Consider the following 23,845-nt stretch of genomic DNA (forward strand, 5'->3'; position numbering starts at 1 on the left):
TCGAACGCCGCGTTCTGGAACCGTTAAGTCTACTATATAAGTTTCCTATAAAGGAGAGGAGGAGGGGGCGGAGCCTAGAACGAAGCCCGCCAATTTGTTTTCTCCTCTTCGCGCCCGCCCGCGCGCCTTTTCCCCAACCGCCGCTGGGGGCCTCCTGGCGCCATTTTCTCTCTCTCTCTCTCTGCGTTTCTAGCCGTTAGGGCCGCCTTCCATCATGGCGCGGGGCGGGGCAGGAACGGTGCCGCTTGGGGGAAAGCCATGCTGAGGGGGCTGATGGCGGCTACGTTGCTGCTGCTGCTCCTGGGGCCGGTGGCGGGGTCTCCCATCATCCTCGGCCGCCTCCTGGTGCTTCGGGAAGGCTGGCCGGGTGAGGAAGAGAGAGCTATAAGGGGGTCTGGGTTGATCAGAGAGAGAGAGAGGCTTCATACACACTGGAGAAATAACCCGGTTTGGTGCCGCTTTAACTCTACCTGGCTCAAGGCTATGGAATTCTGGGAGTTGGAGTTTGTTAAATGGCACTATATTAAAACCAGAACTTGGAAAAATGACTTTGGGGGAGCCTGAGCCAGCATGGTGTAGTGTTTTGGGTGTTGGGCTAGGACTGGAAAACAGGTTCAGATCTGCACTGAACCATGGAAACCCGCTGGGTGACCTTGGGCCAGTCACACACTCTCAGCCTCAGAGGAAGGCAACAAGGCAAACCCCCGCTGAACAAATCTTGCCCAGAAAACCTTAGGGTTGCTGAAGGTGCACAAGAACACCAACAATTGTAGGAGTGGTAATCCAAAAAGTAGCCTTTTCAAGCTTTGATTACTCTATATACTCAACTATAAGTCGACCTCGTGTATGTTGTGGGCAGGTTTGAGGGCCAAAATTATGGATTTTGATATCACCTGTGGATAAGTCAAGGGCAAAACGCAGAGGCTTGTAACAAAGGATATAAAGAATGAAGCAAAGGAAAACAATGCCAAAGAACTTAGAAAAGTCCAGCGGGTATAACTGCTTGTGCTCACCCTAAAGGCTGGATGGATGAGAGAGTAGGTCAGTGCTTCTTTTAGTTGCTCCAAGGAGGTTTAAGCTCTCAACTAAACTAAAAACAAAGGCCAAGTCAAAAATTAAAGGCTCTGCTAGCTTGTTGTGAGAATCCACTACACATTAGGAAACCTAGATGAGACTATGCATTAATTCTGCCTTCTCCAGGTAATACTATCCAGATGTGTTGAACTATTCCTCTCATCTTCCCCAGCCTCAATGTTCAATTAACTCTTTCCATCACTTTTGGAGGTCACCAGGTGGGGGCCTTAGCACTGACATCCTGAAGCAGTAAGCAGGAACAGAACTGTTTATTTGGAGATACGGAAGTCAGTGTATAGACAATTTCTGCAACATTTACGCTGCACTCCTGTACATTATGCATTTTCACTGCATTTCTAAATACTGAGTTCAGTAAGGCTTACTCGCTGGTGGGCTTACTCTCAAGTTGTTGCCTTAAAGTCAAGTTCATTTATTATCAAATTGAATAGACTAAAATACACTAGAGTTATGTGTCTATGTCTTATGTGACTACAATGCTCAAATCTGCCAATGGCAAGTATCACCTTAAAAGATGTTAAGGGTGGATTTCACTGCATTAGTCTGTTGCAGTGAAAAACATAAAGACACTGGGGGCACAAATGCACAAGCGTTTGTGCACCCCAATCCATTCCCTCCGTTTCATCTCACGAAGCTGGCTGGAGTTTACAGAAACCTATGCCAAATGAAACTTGCTGGTCTTGCTAAAAGACTCATTGTTTCATCTTAAAACAGGCCTTTTTCTGATTTGAGCTTTAAAAAGTTACTTTTTAAAAATTTGCAAATGTTCAAGTCCCATTAAATACAGCGTCATAGTAAAATTGTGTCCCTTATATAAAATGGCAAAATCAAGGTTTGTTTTTAGGAATTTGTATATTTAAAAAAATATTTTCAAGCTGTGGATGCATGGATCTGTGGATAAAATATCCATGGATATGGAGGGCTGACTATGCTCAGTTTCAGATGTCTTGGTGTCCAGGTCTTGGAGATGTGACTGACAGGCAGCCAAACATCCCTTATACATTTATAATGTCTCCTTTTGTCCAAATACATTCTGCATCTTAATAATAATAATAATGATACATTATCTGAATCAGATTAATGTTACCTGCCCTCCATTCAACCCCCTACTCATGGCAACCCTATGGATGATAGAGCTCCAAGGCCCACTATCCTCCACTGCTCTGCTTAGGCCCTGTAAATCATCTGTGGTCATCTTGCACTTTTTCTTCTTTGACCTTGCTTAGTAATTGTTCCAAGTCTATGATATTTTTCTAGTAATATGGTGTCATCCACGTATCTTAGATTGTTGATGTTCAGAGAAAGGTTAATGTTATTTAAGAGGTTTGAACATCACAAGTGTTTCCTGTCATAATTATTAAATAATAAAACAATATTCTACACTCCAAATCTGATACAACCTTTTCAAGGATAACCAGCAGGAGGCTGCATCTGGAATAAGAAGAACTGGCATGACAGTATGACTGACATCCCTAATTTTATACAGGTTCTTCCCTCTCCAGAGTTTGTGGAGCATACATGGTTCTTCTCCACCTCCCCCTTTTCTTTTCCCAGCAGTCTCATGAGGGTTGTCAGTTGAGAGACAGTGGCTGGCTTATAATCACCCAGTGAGTTTTCATGATACCGTGGGGCTTGAATCTGGATTTTCAAAGCCTCAGCCCAACACTTTAATCCTGTACACTACACTTCTATTGTCTAAAGCAGGAATGGATAAAGAGTGGCCATGTGCAGCCTCCATTGCTACTTCTGCCATCTGTAGGCCTCCTAATTCCTCATCGGAAGTGATTCCTCCCTTTAAAACACCTTGGTGGCTCTGCTTTCTAGAGGTCTCCAACACTGAAAGTTTTATGCCAATCTCTTCCAGCCCTTTTGCAAGCCACAGTAGGACCCTGAAGTCAAAATTTCCAAACCCATTCCTACTCTATTATACTGTCATTGAGTTTGGTAAGGGGAATGTTGCTATTGCCTTAGGGGGCAAGTGAAAGGGAAAGTCTTGAGATAACTCACAAAGCCGTGGCCTGTTGATGGTGACATGATGCCTATAGAATACTAGAATGTGACAGACAAGGTTCATCAAGTGGCTTTCATATTTTTAATATTTATATGTGTAAAAATGCTGGTCTTAAATGTAATACTGTTGGGAGCTGTTGATAAACGTCACGCTAAGAAGGGGCTACAGAAGCTAGCCTTTTTACTGGTCTTTTAATAATCAGTTTTTGTTTGCTTTGTTGCAGGACGTGGAGTAAAGTATCAACAAGTGTCAGTGGCAACTGCTAAAAATGGTGCATACAAAACATCAGTGAATATGATTTTAGACCAATCAGCACAGAGAAGGAGCATCAGATCTTTAAAAAGTTTCAGAAAATATTTAGAAACAACTAGGAAAAATGGTTGTCTGAACGGTCAACCAAAAAATGTGCTAAAATGTATAATTTTTTATAAAAGAAAACTGTATTTAATTAAAAGCATAAGCATGCACAATTCAAAAATGCATCTAGAAACAATTAAACTTATTCTGGCAGGAGAAATGAAGTCAAGAAAAATGTGGAAGGATATTGTGAAGAATGGAAAATTTCAAGTGAAAATGAATTGCTACAGTATACTTAATGTTAAAAAGGAGTTACAAATATACGTTGAAAATAAATACATAGAAACTGAGTCATCACTGGGTTATATAGCACTTCAAGCAAATATGGTATTAAAAGGTGAGGAAAGATGTGTCCTAAAAAGTCAGGAGGTTTTGGAAAGTATTATGGAATTGAAGTTACAACAAATGATACTAAAGATGAAACAACTTATTGAAACTGGAATGCTGCAAAAGAAAAGATATACACAGAATAATGATCCAATATTACTTTGTGACAAAGAGAGAGAATTGTCTAGAGAGAACAGAAATGTTTATGATAAATTTCATTATGGAATCTTTGCTGATAGAAAAAAAACATTCAATTCAGAGAAAAAAGGCCAGTATATGGGATTCGATAAATATGGCTTATTATCTCAGAGTTTTCCGTGGGGCACAAGCTTTCTCATTAGAGAAAAGACAAAGGTGTGGAAGTGGAAAACACTAACTAAAAATTGCAAGTTTCCCTTTGTAGATGCATCTGTTTATCAAAGAAATATAGATGAAGTACAGAAGAAGTTCCCACCACATAAAATGGTTCATTCTAACAGTCAAGGAAAAAACCTCTTTGCCTTTCAAAGAAAAATGTACAGAAACAAAATTGGAAAATGGATCAGTGTGCAAATGCAACCTTCTGTAATACATTCTGCCATTCCAACTATTGAAATAGCTATAGGAGTGTACCATGGAGAATTTAATTCAGAATTCAGTCCAGGAAAACCATCACTCCATATGACTAAATTGCTGAAACATCTCATGCAGACCTTACAGAGAGTAAAAAAATGTTTTAATGTTACTCAGAAGAGACATAGAATGAAAAGTCTAAAAGCACTCATGGTAAGAAAGCATCTTGATACAGAAGATAGTTTCCGAACCTTTTTATATCTCTGTAAATGCATTTCTAATAGTCCATTGCTTGTTGAAAGAAGTAAACGATCAGCAGAAGGAGAAACTGTACCAATATCTGTAGGTAGGTTTATTTTGGGATTCTTTTAGTTATAAACGGTGTGTTTTGAGCAATAACTTTCAAAGTATAAAGGCTACAATATTTAATAAACTAGTTAGTTACCATAGATTCATAGGATAAAAAGTTTCAGTTGACAAAAATGACTTGCTAATTAATTGGCCAGTGGATTGAAAAATGCTAATTATTGTAAGTGTAAATAACTTAGACAAAACAAAATGGCAGGCATCATTTTTGAAGGAACGTTCCCTATTCATAGTTATACAGGAGGAAATCCTTCTGAGATTATGCTTGGTTCAATTTACATATACATTCTATGAAAAAAATCTTGAAAGGATGCTTTTTCTTCAAAAACATTGAGTCTTGTGCAATTGTATAAATGTTTAATTGATTTGTCGATTGGTCAAAACCAATTTGATTAATTCACTCGCTATGAGTAAATAAGATGAAGCACATTAACATTGTGTGTTTTTTTTAGTTCTGAATGCAAATTGGATTGTAGTGTAGGATTTTTAAAAGCTGGTGATAGACCTATAAAGAATCATTACCTTAATGTTAAAGAGTTGTATTTGTAGAACTAAAAAATACAAACGACTAAAACAGAAAATGATCTCATTGATGTTCTGTTTTCTTTGTGAAAGCAAATAAGGTCTTCTTGTAACATTATGTTCTAAAATACGTACATATTGTTTCTGCATCTCTTTCATTGCCTTCACAAATATGAAGCCTAAAAAGGGTAGGGACTGGGTTCATGTTATCTAGAAATAGTTCATTCTTCATGCCAGCCCACATAAGGATTGCTAGTTCAGTGAGTTTCTATATTGATTCACCCCTGATGTAGGAAAATGACAGTAATAAGCCATGAACTATGAATTCTTGTTTTGAATAAATTGAATCATTGGCTAAGATCCTAAGTTTTGTCTCTAGGCACATTTTCTCTTTTCCAGAAACTTGCATTTTGTCCTATACCTTTACCAATGTTCCCTCTATTCCCAGGAATGGATTTTGGGGGGCTGTGGAGGGGAGGAGGAGTGAGAAAGGCCTGTGTCAAAGAACTATTTTTTTTAACAGAAAAGGAGAATCCAAGCTGCTAAAATGCTTCCACATGGTCTCCCACCCAAAACCTTTTTGGTAAAGGTCTTGTTATGTATCCTACTGCCTTAAGAAATGCAATTATTTTATTTTTATGTAGAAAAGGGTTCTAAGGTTCTGGCTTAGCTTTGGTAGCGGGGTGCAAAGCAACTTTCTCCCTAGGCTTGCATGCTAATATGGAAGTAATGGCACTGTTTGGATTAGAAAGGGCTGCTCTTTTCACAATTTTTTGTAAACAGAAAGCTGGCATGTAGTACAGTAGTTAGAATCTTTGCAGGAAGGGTCTCTCTACAGCTGCCTTAGTGGTGATTTTGGCTGTCCTGGCCTTGGTGGTGTGGAGAGCAGCAACCACTCTCTGGAATCAATCTTCCCAAACCAGATTTAAGAGCTGAATATGTATGGTAATTGGTTAGTGCTGCTCCTGCCAGAGTTTTTTGTTTAGGTGAAAGGGGACAGGGCCTATTTTGTTGTCTTGGCGAGACTCCCAGCACACCCTTATTGGGAGTTTCATATGGCCCCTTATTGATCTTCTGATAGTTAAGACTGTCTTATATCAACAGGCCTTCTATATTGGCTGTTTTTCTTCTCTGACTGGGTTGTTTGTTGAGGTTGCTTACACTTGCTGTTGATTTTGGTCCTCTTTGTTCTGGTACTTTGGTCTTTTATGGTATTTATTCAGTGTTTTGTTGATTTTTATTTTGGTTATTGTTTCACGTTCCTATTATGTGCCACATTGCAGGTCCTTCTGGGATGGGAAAGTGGCTTGTAAATTCTAAAATAAAGACACATATAAATAATTGTATTAAAGGACACATATCTCCAAGTACCAGCTGTATGATTCTAACTTTTGTACTCAGTTGTATATCTTTGCATTTTAGAATATTTTCTAGCACTTCATAGCCACCCTCCCCATTCTTAATCTTCTTCTGATTTCTTGGCTACAGTCCTCATTTCTATCAATGTTTGATTCCAGGCATGGGAATTCTTTTACTATTTCTATTTCTTCATTGTCTAGGCTGAACTTGTGAAGGTCCTTGGTGGTCATTATTTTTGTTTTCTTTATGTTCAACTTTAAGCCTGCCTTTGCACTTTCTTCTTTGATTTTCCTTAGTAGGTGTTTCAGGTCTGTGAGGTTTTCTACTAGTAGTATGGTGTTGTCTGTATAACTTAGATTGTTGATATTCCTTCCTCCTATTTTCACTCCTCCTTCTGTGTAAAAGCCTGCTTTTCTAATAATATGTCCTGCATATAAGTTGAACAGATAGGGTGAAAGGATACAGCCTTGTCTGACCCCTTTGCCAATTGGGAACCATTCTGTTTCTCCCTGTTCTGTTCTGAAAATAGCCTCTTGTCCTGAGTACAGATTCCTCATCGGGACTATCAGATGTGTTGGCACTCCCATGTCTTTAAGGGCTATAGTCTATAAAAAGCACATGCTGATTTTCTTTTGGAATTCTCTGGTGCACTTCATTAGCCATTGTATGTTTCCAATGTGGTCCCTAGTGCCTCTTCCTTTCCTGAACCTCGCTTGAACCTCTGGGGTTTCTCTCTCCATTGTTACCCTAGCTGCTCCATATAAATTTTGGTATAAATGATAGCCCTTAATGACCCCTAGATGAACTCTGGCAGTCTGTCCGCCATTAAGACATGTACATCACCCCTGAGCGGACACCTTCATTACCATATCTAGGTAGTCTAGGGAGTTGCATAAGAGGATTATCATAGGAGCAGGAAGAGCAAATGTTTGCCTACCCTGAGGGTCTTATGCCCTCCCTGGGTCTGTTGTCTGAGCAGCTTAAGACCACTAAGACAATCAGACAGGAACATCCAGGTGAAAAGAAAGTAATTAAACACCTTTGCCAGAGGCAAGTTTTTTTGCCCTATAAAAAGCCCTGACTTTTGCTAGTCAGCGTGCCATCAGTCAGACCTCTGCTTTGGACACCGGCATTTCTGCTCAAACCCATGCTGTGGAGCAGAACTGTCCCATAACCACGCATCCCATTCGATTCCCGGACAGAGTCTACATTCTGGTACGTATCACCCTAGTGAAGCCTGAAATCCTGTTCCATGCTAATTTCTGATTTTTCTGAGCCTTGTATGAGTGTGTGTGTGTAAGCACATTGAGCGTGTTTTCCCCTGTTTTAATAAATTGAACATCTAATTATTATATCTGTCTCAGCTCCATTTATTGGAATTTCCTGGTCTCTTGGTAGACACAACGGGAGGGCGATTCTGCAGGGTAGTCGTAGCAGGCCCCCCTCTTGCAATATTGAGCTAATAACAATAATAATAAATTCCCCGAATCAGACCCTTGGCTACACCATCTATGGTTGGAGTCTGTGTTGCAGAATTTTGAGCATGATTTTGTTTGCATGGGAAATCAGTGCTATGGTCCTATAGTTGCTGCAGTCTCTTGTGATTTGTTTTTTGCTATTTCCACCTCAGTTTTTAGAATATGGGGTTTATTTTCATATGGCTCTTCGTTCCATGTGTCTTTCATTTTGTCATCGCTTTGTAGCAGCAGCTACAAAGTTGCAAATAGTCAAAACCTTGAATAGTTGGGAATGTCAAGGGATGGTTGTAATGCTTGATGTCTTTTATCTCTTCCTGGTCACTAAGGTTTGTTATCATAACAAATGTTGGTCCCATTTTATGTCTGAACCAACTATTTGTAGAGGTGACCAGCAGTAGCATTTGCCAGCACCATTTGGTGATAATTTTTCAGTCAAATTAACAGATCAATTGGCAAGATTCTGTCAGACTGACGAACGATTATTGTCAGGAGATCCTAAGTCTAGAAATGTTTGAACAGTTACAGCTAGTACTACTGCTACTCGTATATTATAATTTATGCTTTACATTGAATTAAAAAGAAGATCCAAGAGAAGATTCATGTCCTTCATTGGAGGCTCAGAATTTATTTCTTCTGTGGATTAGAGAAAGATTATCTTAAAAAGATATTCTCCCTCCATATTCACTTACAGTTGTCAGGGTCAAGAAAAAATACCCTCTTAAAAAGATGCTCTATGTACCACATTCAAACACTTCATCCACTAAGGGGTTTGACAGATGGGTGGCCTGCAGCTGCCCCTTTTTGCCCCAGATCGTTGCTGCAGCGAAATTTGCTCTTGGGAGCAAAAAGAAGCTGCCAAAAGCAGCTTCTTGGAAGGGCCACCATTATGGCGCTCACGTGCCATGATGATGTCCCTTGTACGCAGTGCTGTTTGGCCGCTCCAATGTCCTTGCGTTATCATGGTGTAACCTGTGAGGACAGGCACGTGCCAACATGGCGCATGGGCGGCGAAAGTAGGGCTCGGCATGTGTGGACGCCCAGTCCTACTGAGCCTTACTTTTGGCCCCAAGCCGGCACAATGTACAGTGCGTCCTTGGTATATGCGGGGGATCCGTTCTGGACCCCCCCGGCGTATACCAAAATCCGTGTATGCTCAAGTTCCATTGTCCCCAATGGCGGCGCACATGCACGCACGCCGCCATTGGGGACAACTTCCCTCCCTCCCCTCTCCTCCCCCCAACTCTTTCCTTCCCAGCAATGGCGGTGGAGAGGGGGCCTCTGGTGCTGGTCCTCCAGCGCCAAAGGCCTCCCCTCCGCGGCTACAACCAGGGGAAAGGCCTGGTGCTGCTCCTGGAGGCCTCCAGGAACAGCACCAGGCCTTTCTCCTGGCAGCGATGGTGGCGGAGAGGGGGCCTCTGGCGCTGGTCCTCCAGCGCCAGAGGCCTCCCCTCCATGGCTACTGCCAGGGGAAAGGCCGGGTGCTACTCCTGGAGGCCTCCAGGAGCAGCGCCCGGCCTTTCCCCCGTCAGCCGTGGCGACAGAGAGGAGGCTTCTGGCACTGGTCCTCCAGCGCCAGAGGCCTCCCCTCCACGGCTACAGCCAGGGGGAAAGGCCTGGTGCTGCTCCTGGAGTCCTCCAGGAACAGCACCCGGCCTTTCTCCTGGCAGCGGTGGCGGTGCCGTGGAGAGGAGGAGGAGGAGGAGGCTGAGCGCCAGAGGCCTCTTCGGCCCCCTCTCCGCCGCCTGCGCCTGCACCTCGATGCAGGGGCCGAGTGGACAACTTCCAGATTTGCCATGCGCGTATGCTCAAATCCGCGCATGGCAAATCCGCGTATAAGGAGGACCGACTATACTGATCTGTTTAGGGCCTAAGTATGTATTCCATGTTGCAGAACTGTCATATTTTTGATAGCACAAGCAGATTCCAAAAGTAACATAAAAACACATTGGGGTAGAATTCAGAGACATAGCCTTGTTAGTCTGGGATATCAATATGCAAGGGGATCTTGCAAGGTCTCAAAACAGACAGCCCAAAAAGACTGCCGTTGGGCTGCACCCCAGGCGCCTCCCTTTTCTAAAGAGCCAGCCTGCAATGGAGCAGAAAAATCTGCACCTTTTCAGTGGACTGGTTGGGGACTGTGGTAGCACCCTGAATCAGGGCTGGGTATATGCAGCTGCTACAGCCCCGGCACAAAAAGTCCCTGCACAGTCCCAGGATGGCCCTTTTGTGTCGTCTGTTTTGCCCCCAAGTCTACGAAAGTTTATGCTACAATGTCTACATAGCCTCAAAGGTTCGACAAAATCCCCTTGCATAAAAAAAACACATTGTTTGTCATAGGCTTTAGTGTAGATTTAGTTAACATATATAAAGGTTATTGATTTCAGTTTAGACTTTTGTTTCTGGAAAATAATTATATGAATAGATTAATTAATTAAAGTACAAATAACAAAAAGGATATCTACTCGTAATATAGTAAACTTAGGGGGAAAACAGGCAGGCAAAATACGGTGTCTTCCCAGCGGTTTGATGGCATGGCATACGCATGATACACTCCCCCAAGACACCAAGAACATTCTGGGTTGGGGGCATGGCGTGTGGCTCTGCAGTGGCCCCAATCCGGCATTTTGGGGCCATCTGTTTCAGCCCTTACTCTCACACATGCAGTTTGGTAATACAAACCTTGTAATAGAAAGTTCATGATATCAGCAAATCTAAATACCCACTTGTATGGGAGCATGTTCCTTTAATTCAGTATATCTTAATAAAATGCATAAAACTATATATCCAATACAGACTAAGTACATACATATATAATAATTATAGGGCAGTTGATGGCACTTAGTAACCCCAAATTTCATGTGACAGCATCTGACTCTGTTATTTTGGAACAGCTCCACCAATGTAAAACAACTCTCAAAATGATTTATACAAGCAGAAGGAGAGAAAGATCTGTTGAACCCTTTCCCTTCCAGTACATTCGTCCTCATCATACACTCCTACAACAACATCATATCACCCAGCTGGTCTTTATTTCTGATACTGAAGTCCAGTTGGAGAAAAAAGCAGTGATGAAGAATCGCTGTGGTAAAAATAGAAGACGGGTAAAGTGTCTGTCACCTGTTTTCCAACCATTTACCTGCTTTAAATTGCTCTACTTCAATTTATTGCGCTGGGTTATTGCAATGCAGATCTTCATTGATCACATACTGTAGAAATGTAGATGTGTACTTGCGAAACACTGGAAAAATATATGTTCATTAAATTTCCAAGTATAAAATGAATGTTGAATGTATAATTTTTATATGCTAATTTAATTTTTTTTCCTGTTTAGATGTTTTGAAGCGTTTAACCTCTGCTCTTATAGCAGGTGCTACTATTTTTGGAATAGCTATCTTTGCTTTGGCATTAGCAGCATGTTACCTTTATGGTAAAAGAAGGTAGGTTTAAAGTAGGTTTTATGCTTTCATCTTGTTAAAAATATTTTGAAAGATGACTTTTATATATTACTGCGATAAATGATTATAAATGATCAGTTTGCAAAGTTTAAAGCCCCGCTACATCACCTTATGACCCTGATCCTAACTCATCAGGGCCTAAATCCTATTGGACAGTTTTGAATGTGTAACAGAGCTACACACTTAATTCTAGCTTGTCCCCAAAACTCTCACTGGGAACCAGCCACTGTGATCAACTAAGTCCATTCCCTTGTTATTCAGGAAACAGCTGACCAAAATTCCCATCCCATCCTGTGAACAATCTCTGTAGTGATAGGCACCAACAGAGATTGCTCATAAAAGGGAGGGTGGAAATATGACTCAACTGCTTCCTGAATGACAGGGAAACAGACTGCTGTCAGTGACAGCAGCTGCTTCTTGGTAAACTGGGATTTGGGGACTTTCATCATTGCTATGACTAGGACTACATAGGGATCATGAATACAAAACAGTCATGAGTGTGTAACTCTAGGTTATACATTCACAACTACCCAGCAGGATTCCAGCCAAAGTAACTTGGAAAAAGTACAATTTCTGATCAAACATGATTTAAATTTAATGATAGATGAGTCTATTCAAAAGCAATGATACTTTACAAACTTTTACTTTAAGTATAGTCTTCTCTTTAGTTTTAATAGGCTTCTTTTCAGAGAGTAAGTCCTCTTCAGTTCCTCCAGATAAAAAGGTTAGATAACATGGAAGAAAAGGCATCCACTATTTCTGCTGTATCTCTAATGATTGCCAGTCATCAAGCATGAGCCACTATCACCTTTTCTTATAGGATAAGATTGTCAAGATAGCGGTGGTGCAATTATTTTTTTCCTACAGTGGGAAATGTTTCCAGGAGAAAATCAAGTATAGAAAACACAGCTGATTGTGTATTAGTATTCCTGGAGGCAGTTACAATGCACAAATATTCTTGGCTTTGTTCCACAGCTTTCCATCTTAATCTCTTTATCAAAGTTTAGGGCCTGTATTTTGAGAGAACTAATTAGTTTTAACACCAAAAGTGATAAAGATGGCTTTCATGGTCAGAGCTATAATGATATCATCAACTTCTTAGAATCAGGCATCAGTTGCAAAGAGGAGATCTGCCTCTTTATCTTCATAATGAAAATATTTTTCTTGTTGTGATTCTTTAGACTGCAAATGCCATCTCTGGCTGACTCCTGCTATCACCTACCCCCTCTTCTCAGTCTGAGAGTCCTTATCAAACCACTTTTGAAGACCATCGAGTTCACTTCTTCTTGGCTTAGCATTCCACAACCAATTGGTCCATGAGTATTTTCTATTATTCAGCCCAGTTATAAGATAGAATTTGATATGTTCCCAGTTGTTTCCATTCCAGTATATTCCCTTCTCCCCCATTGGAGAATCAAGAAAATCAGGGGCTCAGTTGAACCTCCCCAAAAAAAAAGGATCACAACTCATTACAGATGCTGTGCCTTGCCAAAGAGGGATGGTGGTCTTCATCCCATTTTTAGAAGTATGGACATTACAACTTTGCATTTTCAGATATTCTAACTCATTAGTATCTTTTATTTTGTCCAGTTTACTTTCCTTTCTTTCAATTTACTTACATAGATTTAAAATAACTCATTTAGATACTGCTATTCAACCTCATTAAAAGTTTCTCCACTTTACGGACAGTCTTTTCAGTTTTGCAGTCTTCCCTTCAGGTTAGCAACTGCATCACAGGCTTTCATTAAATGGCTTTTGAGATTTGACAGCTAAGAATAGCTGTATTTCCCTACATAAATGGTTGGCTATTGATAATTTATTCCAAATGTCTCTGTATTGCAGTTTCCACCATCTAGTGCACCATGTTGAGTTGTGCGTCACAATCCAGAAACATCACTTGTTTTTAGTCTCAGACTGATTTTGAGACACTCAAAGACTTTGTCATTTTGTACTTAGAATCTGTCTTCACAGGCATTCGCTTAGTGGGTAGTAGAAACCATGACCCTGTTACCAGCAGGCAAAGCTTCCTTTCACACATTTAAACAATTCCACCAAAGCCATGACAGTTTTGCTCACTTTTATGAAGAATGTTACTCTTCTGGACTTGTGCAGAGTAGCATCATGATCCAAACCTTGTACATTCATTAAGTACTGTTGCCTTGGCTGTGTTGACAGCCAAGCATTAATTGATGCTGCATAATGTACAATCTCAGTCCTGATCTAACATGCATCTCCATCAGCCTTCAGCACTAAGATTGCTAATTTTGATCCATTTATGCTGGTAACTTGCCATACACCTACTTACCACAATACATGAGAGACGAGTCTGTGTTTAAATATATGGAACTTCTGTCTTCACATTGGATTTGGCCTTCAGTCAATGATTTTAATAGAAATTGTCTTCAAATAAATAAATTTAGCCTCCATTTTATGGTGCTAATCTATGGGGAGAGGCCCGCTGTAGATAAGATAGCCCCATTGAAATCATTTAACTTTTATATATCATACAGAAGTAGGTGTTAGGGGTTTACCCTACTTTCATGAATTAATTTATTGGAAAATTCAGATCAGTGATATGGCATCATTGAAATTCAATGCAGAGTTCCTTAATGAATTACTTTGGCCCGGTACAGACTGCCTGAAAGCGGCAGTCTGGGGCTGATTTTAGGGTTCAGGAATGCGGAGTGACTGCATTTTGTAGAGCCCTGCCGCGCGGCAGTGCCACCATCTTGGCTCTGCCTCGTTCATATGGGGGCTGCCATGATGATGCAAACACAGCATCCACACATCATGCTGCCATGCTTGCGTCATTGATGCATGACAGTGCGCCAGTGGCACACTCATAGCATCTGCCGCGCACATAAAAAATAACCTGCTTACAGCTGATTCTTTTTGTTGCGGAGGGAGGCCACATGGTTTGGCTGCTGCAGCCTCCCTCAGGAGTAAAAACGGGTGGCTCCAGCCCGCCTTGTCGGGGTGGTCTGTTGATTACTGTATAAAGGGTACTAATTTCTATCAATATAATTTTTGCAGTACAATGATCATATCATTGTATGACATTGACCAGCACATTCCATGTTTACTAGCAAAACATAGAAAACTACTAATTGCTTCTGGGGTTACATGTGCTAGTTCTTTAAAATCAAATGGTTTTGTACATATATAACTTTTGTGTGTTACAATGTATTTCAGGCAGCTTGGTCAGTTTTTTGACACAGTGTTGAATGATGGAAAATCTAGAAAATCTAGAAAAACCTCTAAATCTATTGGTTCTAAAAGCCATGCATCTCTTTCACAAAATTTTCATTTTGGACAAGCACAGGTAAAATATAATATTTTAATATTAGTGGACGATGAATGCATGATGCGGGTATGGCTGTGGTACTGTATACAGATGAAAGTATGATGCAGAAATGTCTAATACATTTAGGATTTCTTTAGACTGGAAGTAACGAATGCCTCTTTGTGCAACATTTTGAGATCACCGTTACCTCAGTTCCTAACATATTTGTACCATTTTTTAAGTAACTGTAAGCCAGGGGTAGGCAACCTTTTTGAGCCGGGGGCCAGGTTGCTGTCCCTCAGACAACTGGGGGGCCGAAGCAAAAAAAAATATATAATAATTTTAATAAAATTTAAATAAATAAATAAACCGGGACAAATGTAGGACAAAATTTTCAAATGGTGGACACTTTTTTTAAAAAGTGGAAGACACGCGAAAAAATTTGCTGATTTTTTAAAAAATGTTAATATAAATGCATGTTTCTGAGGCTTCTATAGACAATTGCCCCTGCACGCGAGAGGCCAAAGGCCCGGCGGCAATCGGTGGCAGGACCCGGCTGGGGCCGGTCCCAAGGCCTCGCCGGGCCGCATCCAGCCCGCGGGCCGCAGGTTGCCTACCCCTGCTGTAAGCAGTAGGCTACAGAGCATAAAAATCAGATGGAGGCAAGAGGTTTAAACTGACTTCACCCACATATGCTGGTCCTTATCCATATTGGAATTGTATAAACGTACTATAAAGTTAAAAGAGAATGATATCTTAACTACATAATATCGTACATCTTACAATACTGACTGGAATTCTAATTGTTTTTAATTCAATTGTTTTTAAAATTTTAATTGTTTTTAAATTGTAAAATCTTTTAAATGATTTTATCTGTGAGCCACCTTGGGTCCCTTTCTGGGATAAAGGCAGCATAGAAATGAAATAAATAAAATACACAATCTGGGATTATGCTAATTTATTTCCTTGTTGGCACATTATGGAAGGAAGCATTGAATGCCTCCTTGTGTAGCATTCCCCTCTCCTACCAAAAGGCAATTTAAGAGGACTGGAATATGTTCCCATGGTCATTTAATGGCTGAGGAGGGTGAGAGGTGTCCAGCAAGGGAAAATTGTTATCATTGCCTCTCTTGATCTCCAGTAATGTTGCTGGATGTTAGCCAGGTTCCTCCTATCCTTTCCCAGCCAAGCAATGTCCTTTCAGCCTTTGAAGCTTTCTTTGGTGGGGCTTGGGGGTGGAAGGGACCACATACAGCTGTCCAGGTGGAGTATTATGGTTTACTTGTGCAGTTTAGCATGATGCCCACTGTGTAATATGATATACCAAAGCCAGAAAGTACCAGTGGGTTGGTGGTGGTAACAAGGAACCATGCTGGGATTTGAAATACTTATAGTACACTCTTCACCCTTCATCTTGGAATTAGAGATTGATAGTTTAAACCATGACTGTTTCTTCTCATGGATACATTCTTGGAACAAACAAAACAGCATGTGCTAATTCTAATATGAACTACACATTCAGTTCTTAACACAGTGAAGAAAGAATGCAAGTGTAAGTACACACACACATTTTAGGTGACGTAAGGCTAAAAGTGTTAAGTCTTGTCAGTTTTTATCAAATATTTTAATTATGTTCTATCTGAACTCAAAAATATGAAGTTTTTAAAATTAATACTTGTGGCTGTAACATGATTACTTAGTGATGATCTGTAACAAAACAACTGTTGTTAATTATTGGAATCTTTTCTTGTTATATTAAAGGACAAGTTGCACATGCTAGCTACAGCATTAAGAACATTTTTATTATAAAATACTGTATCATATATTACATTTAAAGATTATAGTATCAGTGCTTTGATAATCTTTTGATTAATCTCTAATAGGAAACAAGAAGGAATCAGTCAGCATTGGCAGCAGGTATTTATTTTTATTTTTATGTTTATTTTTACAAACTGAAAATGGTATATTGCTGAAAGCCCTTACAAAATAAAGGGAAGTAAATACTGTTTTTTCTGGCGTATAAGACTACTTTTTAACCCAGGAAATCTTCTCAAAAGTCGGGGGTCGTCTTATAGGGCAGGTGCTGAAACTTCTGAGCTGGACTGGAGAATCAGCGGTCGCCGCATATGATGGTGGGAGCTCAAAAACGACCACAGTCGCATCCCCGCTGTATGCGGCAACCGTATGAAAGCAGCAGGGGTGGTGCTGTACAAGTACAGTAGAAGAAAATCCACTCACCAGGATTCGTGGAAAGAAGCGACTTAATGTGGTCCCAATGATGAGGTGAGGGGGCGCCTCACCGGGAAGGCATAAGTGAAGGGTGGAGCAAGCTGCAGGTGTCCGGGATGCCCAGGGTATGGAAAAAAGAGCCGTGTTTGTGATACCACTCTGATAGTCTTGGAGACAGGGAAGGCTGGGCAGGCAGGGAGAGCTGACCAGTCCAACAGGCTTTGTATACAACAAGGTTTCCTGCTAAGTACCTGCATGTCATAAGCATTTGAATTAAAATTACCATATTGAAATCAAATCTGATTTTTTAAAAGTTTTATTTGGTGTGTGTTGGAAGAGGGATAGTCTTATAGGGTGAGTATATCCCAAACTCTATATTTTAACTGGAAAAGTTAGGGGTCGTCTTATACGCCGGAAAATACGGGTATGTAAAATGTGATTACATAATTTTTGAAATAACTTTTTTTTATAACTAGATCTTAAGAGATAATGGCATCTTGCACATATTCTTAATTAATTCAAATTTAAATATAGAGTATGTCTTTAATTGCATTGAAATAAAGGCATATATCTTATTTTAGTTAGGTATAGGTCTGTTTGTACTGTCAGAAGTCTTCTCTTTTCCTTTTCAAATACAGTGGGCCCTTGGTATCTGCTGGGGTTTGGTTCCAAGATCCCCTGTGGATACCAAAATCAGTGGATGCTGAAATCCCATTAAATACAATGGTATTGTAAAATAGTGTCTCTCAGATAAAATGGCAAAATAAAAGTTTGCTATTTCGAATTTATATATTTTAAAAATAGTTTCAAGACATGGATGCTTGAATCCATGAATAAAATATCCGTGGATATGGAGGACTGACTGTACTAGAAAGATTACATGAAGAGAAAAACATTTTCCTGAAAATTTTCTCACTGACAATACAATATGCTCCTATCCATGTCCGTAAGCAAGCATATAAATGTAAAATAAGCAAATAAAGTAAATAAACATAAATAAAGTAAATAAACATTACAAACATAAAATGCTGTCATAAATCAGAAATAACTTGAAGGCACACAGTGGTCCAAAAGACACTTCAGAAAATAATACAGTTTGAAACCGCTTTAACTGTCAGTGCTAGTGAATCCTGGGAATTGTAGTTTATTGTGGCACCAGAGCTCTTAGAGAAGGCTAAATGTCTCATAAAACTACAGTTGCCAAAATTCCCTAATACTGAGCGAGGGCAGTTAAAACGATCTCAAATTGGATTATTTCTACAGTGTGTTTTGGGCCGAGGTAAGCTAAACAGCCAATTTTCAGTTGAAGAGAAAAAAACCAAGCAGATAATTAGCACATTGAAATAGTTCAAGATTTTCCATACCTTGTCTCAGTCGTTAGTCAGAATGGAGACTGCAATCAAGAAATCATATGACTAGGACTTGGAAGGGTAGCTACCAAGTAATTAGATAAGATCCTACAATATAAATATATATCATTGAATAATAATGTTAGGCTTGCCCTTGCAATCATATTTCATTTTCTATATGTGGTTGTGAAATCTGGACAGTGAAGAAAGCTGATAGGAAAAAAATTAATTAATTAGAAATGTGGTGCTGGAGAAGATTTCCATGGCTACCATGGACTGCTAAAAAGACCAATAAATGGGGCCTAGAATAAATCAAGCCTAAACTCTTTCTAAAAGCTAATATAAACTGAGACTTTCATACTTTGGCCATATCATGATAATACATGAACCACTAGAAAAGACAATAATGCTTGGTGAGGTAGGAGGCAATAGGAAGAAGACCACCTTTCAGATTGCAAAGAAGCCACAACCCTGAGTCTGCCAGACCTTGTTGATAGAGTGGCTTTGAGGTCCCTTATTCATAGGGTTGCCATAAATCATAGTTGACTTTCATCACATAAAATTTAATCATATTTAGTTGTATATAATTTCCCCTTGACTGATCAGGTTTAATGCATGCCTGCTAACTTTCTTAATGAATCCAAACTGCAGAGTCAAAACAGTGCCAAACTCAGATTATTTCATCCATTGCCTAATCAGCTTTTATAGTTTCTCCTTCCAGATCTGTAAACCAGTAGTAATGGTTCATATTTTTGTTTTGCCAGTATTGATACCAGTTCAACTTTTTGGGGAGCTGAATAGTTAAATCTCCCCAAGATATAATTAGTTTTTAAAGAAAGTTTACTCAGTTTACTGAAAGATCTGATACAGGATGCTTCTCAAGTTAGAATACTGAGGAGTTATTGTTCTTAGATATAAAGAGCTGTGTTCTCAATGTGTTCATTGTTCCCAATGTACAGCTATATTAAAAATGCATAGAACACTATTTAAATCAACAATTTGTGAACACCTGTGGCTTTGTTCTTTTTCTAACGGTTTTTGCTGCAGTCTAGTTAGTCCTTCTATGCCTTTTGTTCAAGTATCAATTGCCTGTGTTCTTCTGGCTTACAATTTTATGCAAATGCAAATCTTGTGATTAAGTTTTTGTACTGTAGCTTACTGTATTAGTATATCTGTAACTGGAGAGCCAGTGTGGTGTAGTTGTGTGAGCATTGGACGATGACTCTGGAAACCAGGGTTGAGATCCCTGCTCTGCCATGGAAACCTACTGAGTGACCTTGGGTGAGTCACACTCAGCTTCAGAGGAAGACAGAGGCAAACCTCTGAACAAATTTTGCCAAGAAAATCCCATGACAGGGTTACCATAAGTTGAAAACAACTTGAAGGCACACAACAGTAACAATATAGGTAACTAAGGTTAACTGTACAGAAACATCGTAATTAAAATATTCACAACTTTTAGCGTTGGATGATGTGTAAATTTGCTGAGGAAGGCTGGAGACAAGGCAGCTGATCAGAGCTTTTAGAATGTTCAGAAAGGCTGCAACAGTGGAAGGTAAAGAGATAGGGAATGAAAGGGAGGTGTGGAGAGAGCCAGGTAGGGAATGAAGCAAGTTAGAAAGAAAGAATTCAATAGGGAATGAGGAGAGATGGAGGTTTAAATTATCCAGCAATTTGAATGATCTTTCTCTGGCTTTACTTCACGAACGAAGATTCAGGAAGGACTCATCCCACGCTTTCTACAAGCGCGTTGATGACTAAAAAGGCCAATCCGAGATAAACAAGTCCGGTTGCAGAAAGCACAGCAGAAAGTCTCTTTGGGTGATGTAGGATGCCCCCCCCCCCCCAAATTCCTCCAAATTTGAATGATACTGTTTAAGAAAAAGAATGTTACTCTGTAAACTTAATATTTCTTAGTGATCCCGGAAACCCATCTAAAGATACAAAGTTACCCTTCCTGTATAATTTTTTTTTCTGTTTTGGTACCTCTGGCCTGAATATGTGGTTTGGAATCTCTACAGTCTGATCACAGACACCCACTATCTTTGAACTGACACAAACAGATCCTCACTTCCAAATAAATGGCTTGGAGCTGTTTATCGATTTGGATCCAAATCAGTAAATTAGGCCTTGATTGGAATCCAAATAAGGCTATTGTGGGAGAAAGGCTAAGGTGGGTTGCAAGAACCCAAGGTTTTGGGGTCTGAGTTTTTGTCACAATATGCTGATAAAGGTAATTTGATATGAGACACAAAAGTGGAGAAGGAACTTATCTTTACACCTGCCTTGATGAACTCTCTCACACAAGTAGCCATTATGATATGGGTGTCGATGTTAAAATTAACACTAAACAATTTACTTTAGTTTGGGATCAAACCCAGTTATGAGTGACAATTTACCAACTGGCTATATACTATTATACTTTTGCCATTGTAGTTTCTGGTTAATTTATGTTTTAAGAATTGATATCCCACCCTTCCAATATAACTGTCTGGAACACACATGCCAAAAGAAGTAGTTTCTGGCTGCTTTGGGGATGTGGGGTTTAGATGATGCATGCCCTCAAAGCGGCCGGAAGCTGCTCTGATGCTGCCCTCAGGTCCAAATGACTGGATCAAAAAGGAATTGGTTTAAACCAACTCTTGATGGTGCTGCTTGGGAACACAGGTGGCAGCCCGTTTTGGGAGCAAGCTGTGCGGTCACTGTGGTCCTGGCCCAATTGTGACCAGGGCAGCCTCTAGCCACTCCTTCCAGGCCATCTGCTCCACACCTATATTACTGAAGGTGGTTTATAACAAATAAAGCATTATGGCTTTTAATTAACAACTGTATTAAAACACCCAACACAAAATAGAGACAAGCTGAATCGATAAAGCAAATCAATCTCACAAAAGCGCTATATCTATCTTGAAAAGGCAAACAAAACAATCCTCCCCTTTATTAAATAGTGAAAGATACAAAAGAAAGGAACAAACTGAACTTAATGGAGCGTTCCATAATTTGGAAGCTGTGATGGAAAATACCATATTACACAATCCATTATTTCACCATAGGTGTGTTACCAAATCTTGGGGAGTGAATATGCTGGTACAGATATACCTGGTCCCAAAGGTATCCTAGGTATTCTTGTTGTTGCTAAATTAGCTGAATGCATTTTGTTGTTTTAGTGTTTTATCATTATAGTATGATTTGAAATATTTTTATTTGTTTTACTGTTTTGTGATTTGAGATATATATGATTTTATAACTAAAACAAACAGTATCTTATATCACGGGAAAAACAGGTTTTATAAATAATAATATTTTTAATTCATACATTTCCAATGAACAATATTAAACTTTTTTTTACAGGTACTGAAGCTTACTCCAAAGAGGAATCTGATTTTGTTACTATAAAACAAATTTATAGCAGCTCTTATTCGGAAGTCAGTTCAGAAGTGTCACTTGATCATCGTAGTTTGATTGTAAGATCCAGAGCATATGTTTCTCCTTCTCTGTCCAATCAAAGCGTAAGATCATTCAGAGATGATCTATGTGATATTTCCTCTTCACAAGTATCCTTATCAGATGAAATCAAAACAGAGAATCGCTTTTCAAACCCATCCAAAATTATTCCAAAAGAGAATGAACCAGTAGCTGTTGTACCTCAAGCAGAAAGTTTAGGTGATAACCAAGAACAATGTACTTCTACTGATCAATTACCACAGCTAAAGAAAGCAACAGATTCTTCACAACTCTTTTTTGGTGAAATCACAATAGAAAATCAGTTCTCAGATCTGTCTACGACAAAAGAAAAAGAATTGCTTCCTGTTGTACCTCAGCCAGACTCTTTATGTGATAACCAAGAACAATATACCTCTGATGATGGATTCCTACAGCTAAAGGAAGCAACAGATTCTTCACAACTCTTTTTTGGTGAAATCACAGTAGAAAATCAGTGCTTAAATCTGTCTACCACTACCCCAAAAGAAAAGGAAATAGTTCCTGTTGTGCCTCAGCCAGAATGTTTATGCAATAACCAAGAACCATGTACCTCTAGTGATCTAGTAGCACAGCTAAAGAAAGCAAAAGATTCTTCACAACTTTGCTTATTTGGCGAAATCACAATAGAAAATGAGCTCTTAAATCTGTCTACCACTACCTCAAAAGAAAAAGAATTGTTTCCTGTTGTAACTCAGCCAGAACACAATTTATGTCATAATCAGGAAAAATGTACGTCTAGTGATGATTCACTAAAGAAGAAATCCATTACAAAGTCCAAATCTGAAACTGATATAAGATTTTCTTATAGTAGAATGTCATGTGCATCCCAGTCATTGACCTATATTTACAGGTGTCCGTGATCAGTATCTGTATGTCTCATTGAATATCACAAATGCTGATTCTAATTTCCCTCCAGACAGCAAATTATTTGAACAAATATGCTTACATGAAAGATGAAGAAATTAACAGGTTCTGAACAGTAGAAATGCATCCCATCAGTTTTAAAAAAATGTATTATACATATTTGGTAACATTATTTCTCATAAATTGAGTCTGACTAAATATATTCAGTGTTATTTTAACTTGGGTATGAGGATGTAACTAATTTGGTATTCAGTAATTTTGGTATTCAGTAAAATCTTTGGATTTTCCCTTCACTGTTATAAGATAGTAGATCTGGATGGATGATCAAATACTCAATTTTTGGTGACTTGCATTTCAATTTTAAAAACTTGTGAGAAAAAACAGTACTTTTTTTCTCAGATGTTAATATAATTTATTATAACACCTTTATGAAAGAAGCAGTTTCTAGTAGGAACATATGATCATCATAAATAGCATTTATGGAAAGGCTTTGGCTATTTTATTTTGCTTATAGCATTCAAATAAATAATACTTGACAACTGTGCAAAATAGACAATGACCTTATTGCAGATGGACTAAAGACTAGCTTGCTTAAAGCTACATAAAAAGTTCAAGGCCACTAGAGTGGACTCATCAGCTTCAAACTGGTGGCATTCTGGCTTGTGGCTTTCTTAACTGCTGCTGTGAAATATCTGCTCATGCAGTAGCAGTTTGAGTGAAAGCCTGTTGCTGCCTCACTAGTGGAACTAGTATCAGCTACTCAGCATATGGTGGTGTGTGATACTTTGATGTTTTGCTTTTACTCATTTATTTTCTTTATTTTCTTTCCTTGATGGAACACAACTATCTGGGTTTTTTTTCTCCCCCCCCCCCCCCTGCTATCTTTGGTATTGCTGTCTGTGCATTACATAGGCTTACCATAAATTCATGTGTCATGGAAGTTCTTTCAAACTTGCCAATTATTATTCATGTTTATAATTAATATTCTTAGGGCCACAACTTTAAATTATCATAATGGGGGAGATCTTTCTACTGACATGGAAAACATGATGGCTAATGATGATTCTTTTTCCTAACCACTATTAATATGACCAGTGGTACACTGTTGCCCTCCTGTG

General features: G+C 39.4%; 1 protein-coding gene across 1 annotated transcript; it reads left to right on the forward strand.

The window, feature by feature from the left end:
* The first annotated feature begins 173 nt into the window (after positions 1-173).
* On the forward strand, positions 174-23,276 carry CUNH1orf185 (chromosome unknown C1orf185 homolog). The gene is made up of 6 exons (XM_089515111.1): positions 174-367; positions 3,327-4,685; positions 11,396-11,501; positions 14,712-14,841; positions 16,686-16,719; positions 21,732-23,276. Exons 1-6 carry the CDS (start codon positions 259-261, stop codon positions 22,721-22,723), a joined length of 2,730 nt encoding a protein of 909 aa, XP_089371237.1. The 5' UTR covers positions 174-258; the 3' UTR covers positions 22,724-23,276.
* The last annotated feature ends 569 nt before the right edge of the window (positions 23,277-23,845 follow it).

Source organism: Sceloporus occidentalis, unplaced genomic scaffold (genome assembly GCF_023333645.1).
Source record: "Sceloporus occidentalis isolate IW3139 unplaced genomic scaffold, rSceOcc1.0.p SCAF_3, whole genome shotgun sequence".
NCBI classification, from domain to species: Eukaryota; Metazoa; Chordata; class Lepidosauria; order Squamata; family Phrynosomatidae; genus Sceloporus; species Sceloporus occidentalis.

What these genes read in the sequence shown, in the direction of transcription:
- CUNH1orf185 (XM_089515111.1), top strand. Translation starts at nt 259, where the DNA reads ATGCTGAGGGGGCTGATGGCGGCTACGTTGCTGCTGCTGCTCCTGGGG. An exon ending in GCTTCGGGAAGGCTGGCCGG is followed by an intron (nt 368 to 3,326) that starts GTGAGGAAGAGA and finishes GCTTTGTTGCAG; the next exon opens with GACGTGGAGTAAAGTATCAA. An exon ending in TTCATTTTGGACAAGCACAG is followed by an intron (nt 14,842 to 16,685) that starts GTAAAATATAAT and finishes AATCTCTAATAG; the next exon opens with GAAACAAGAAGGAATCAGTC.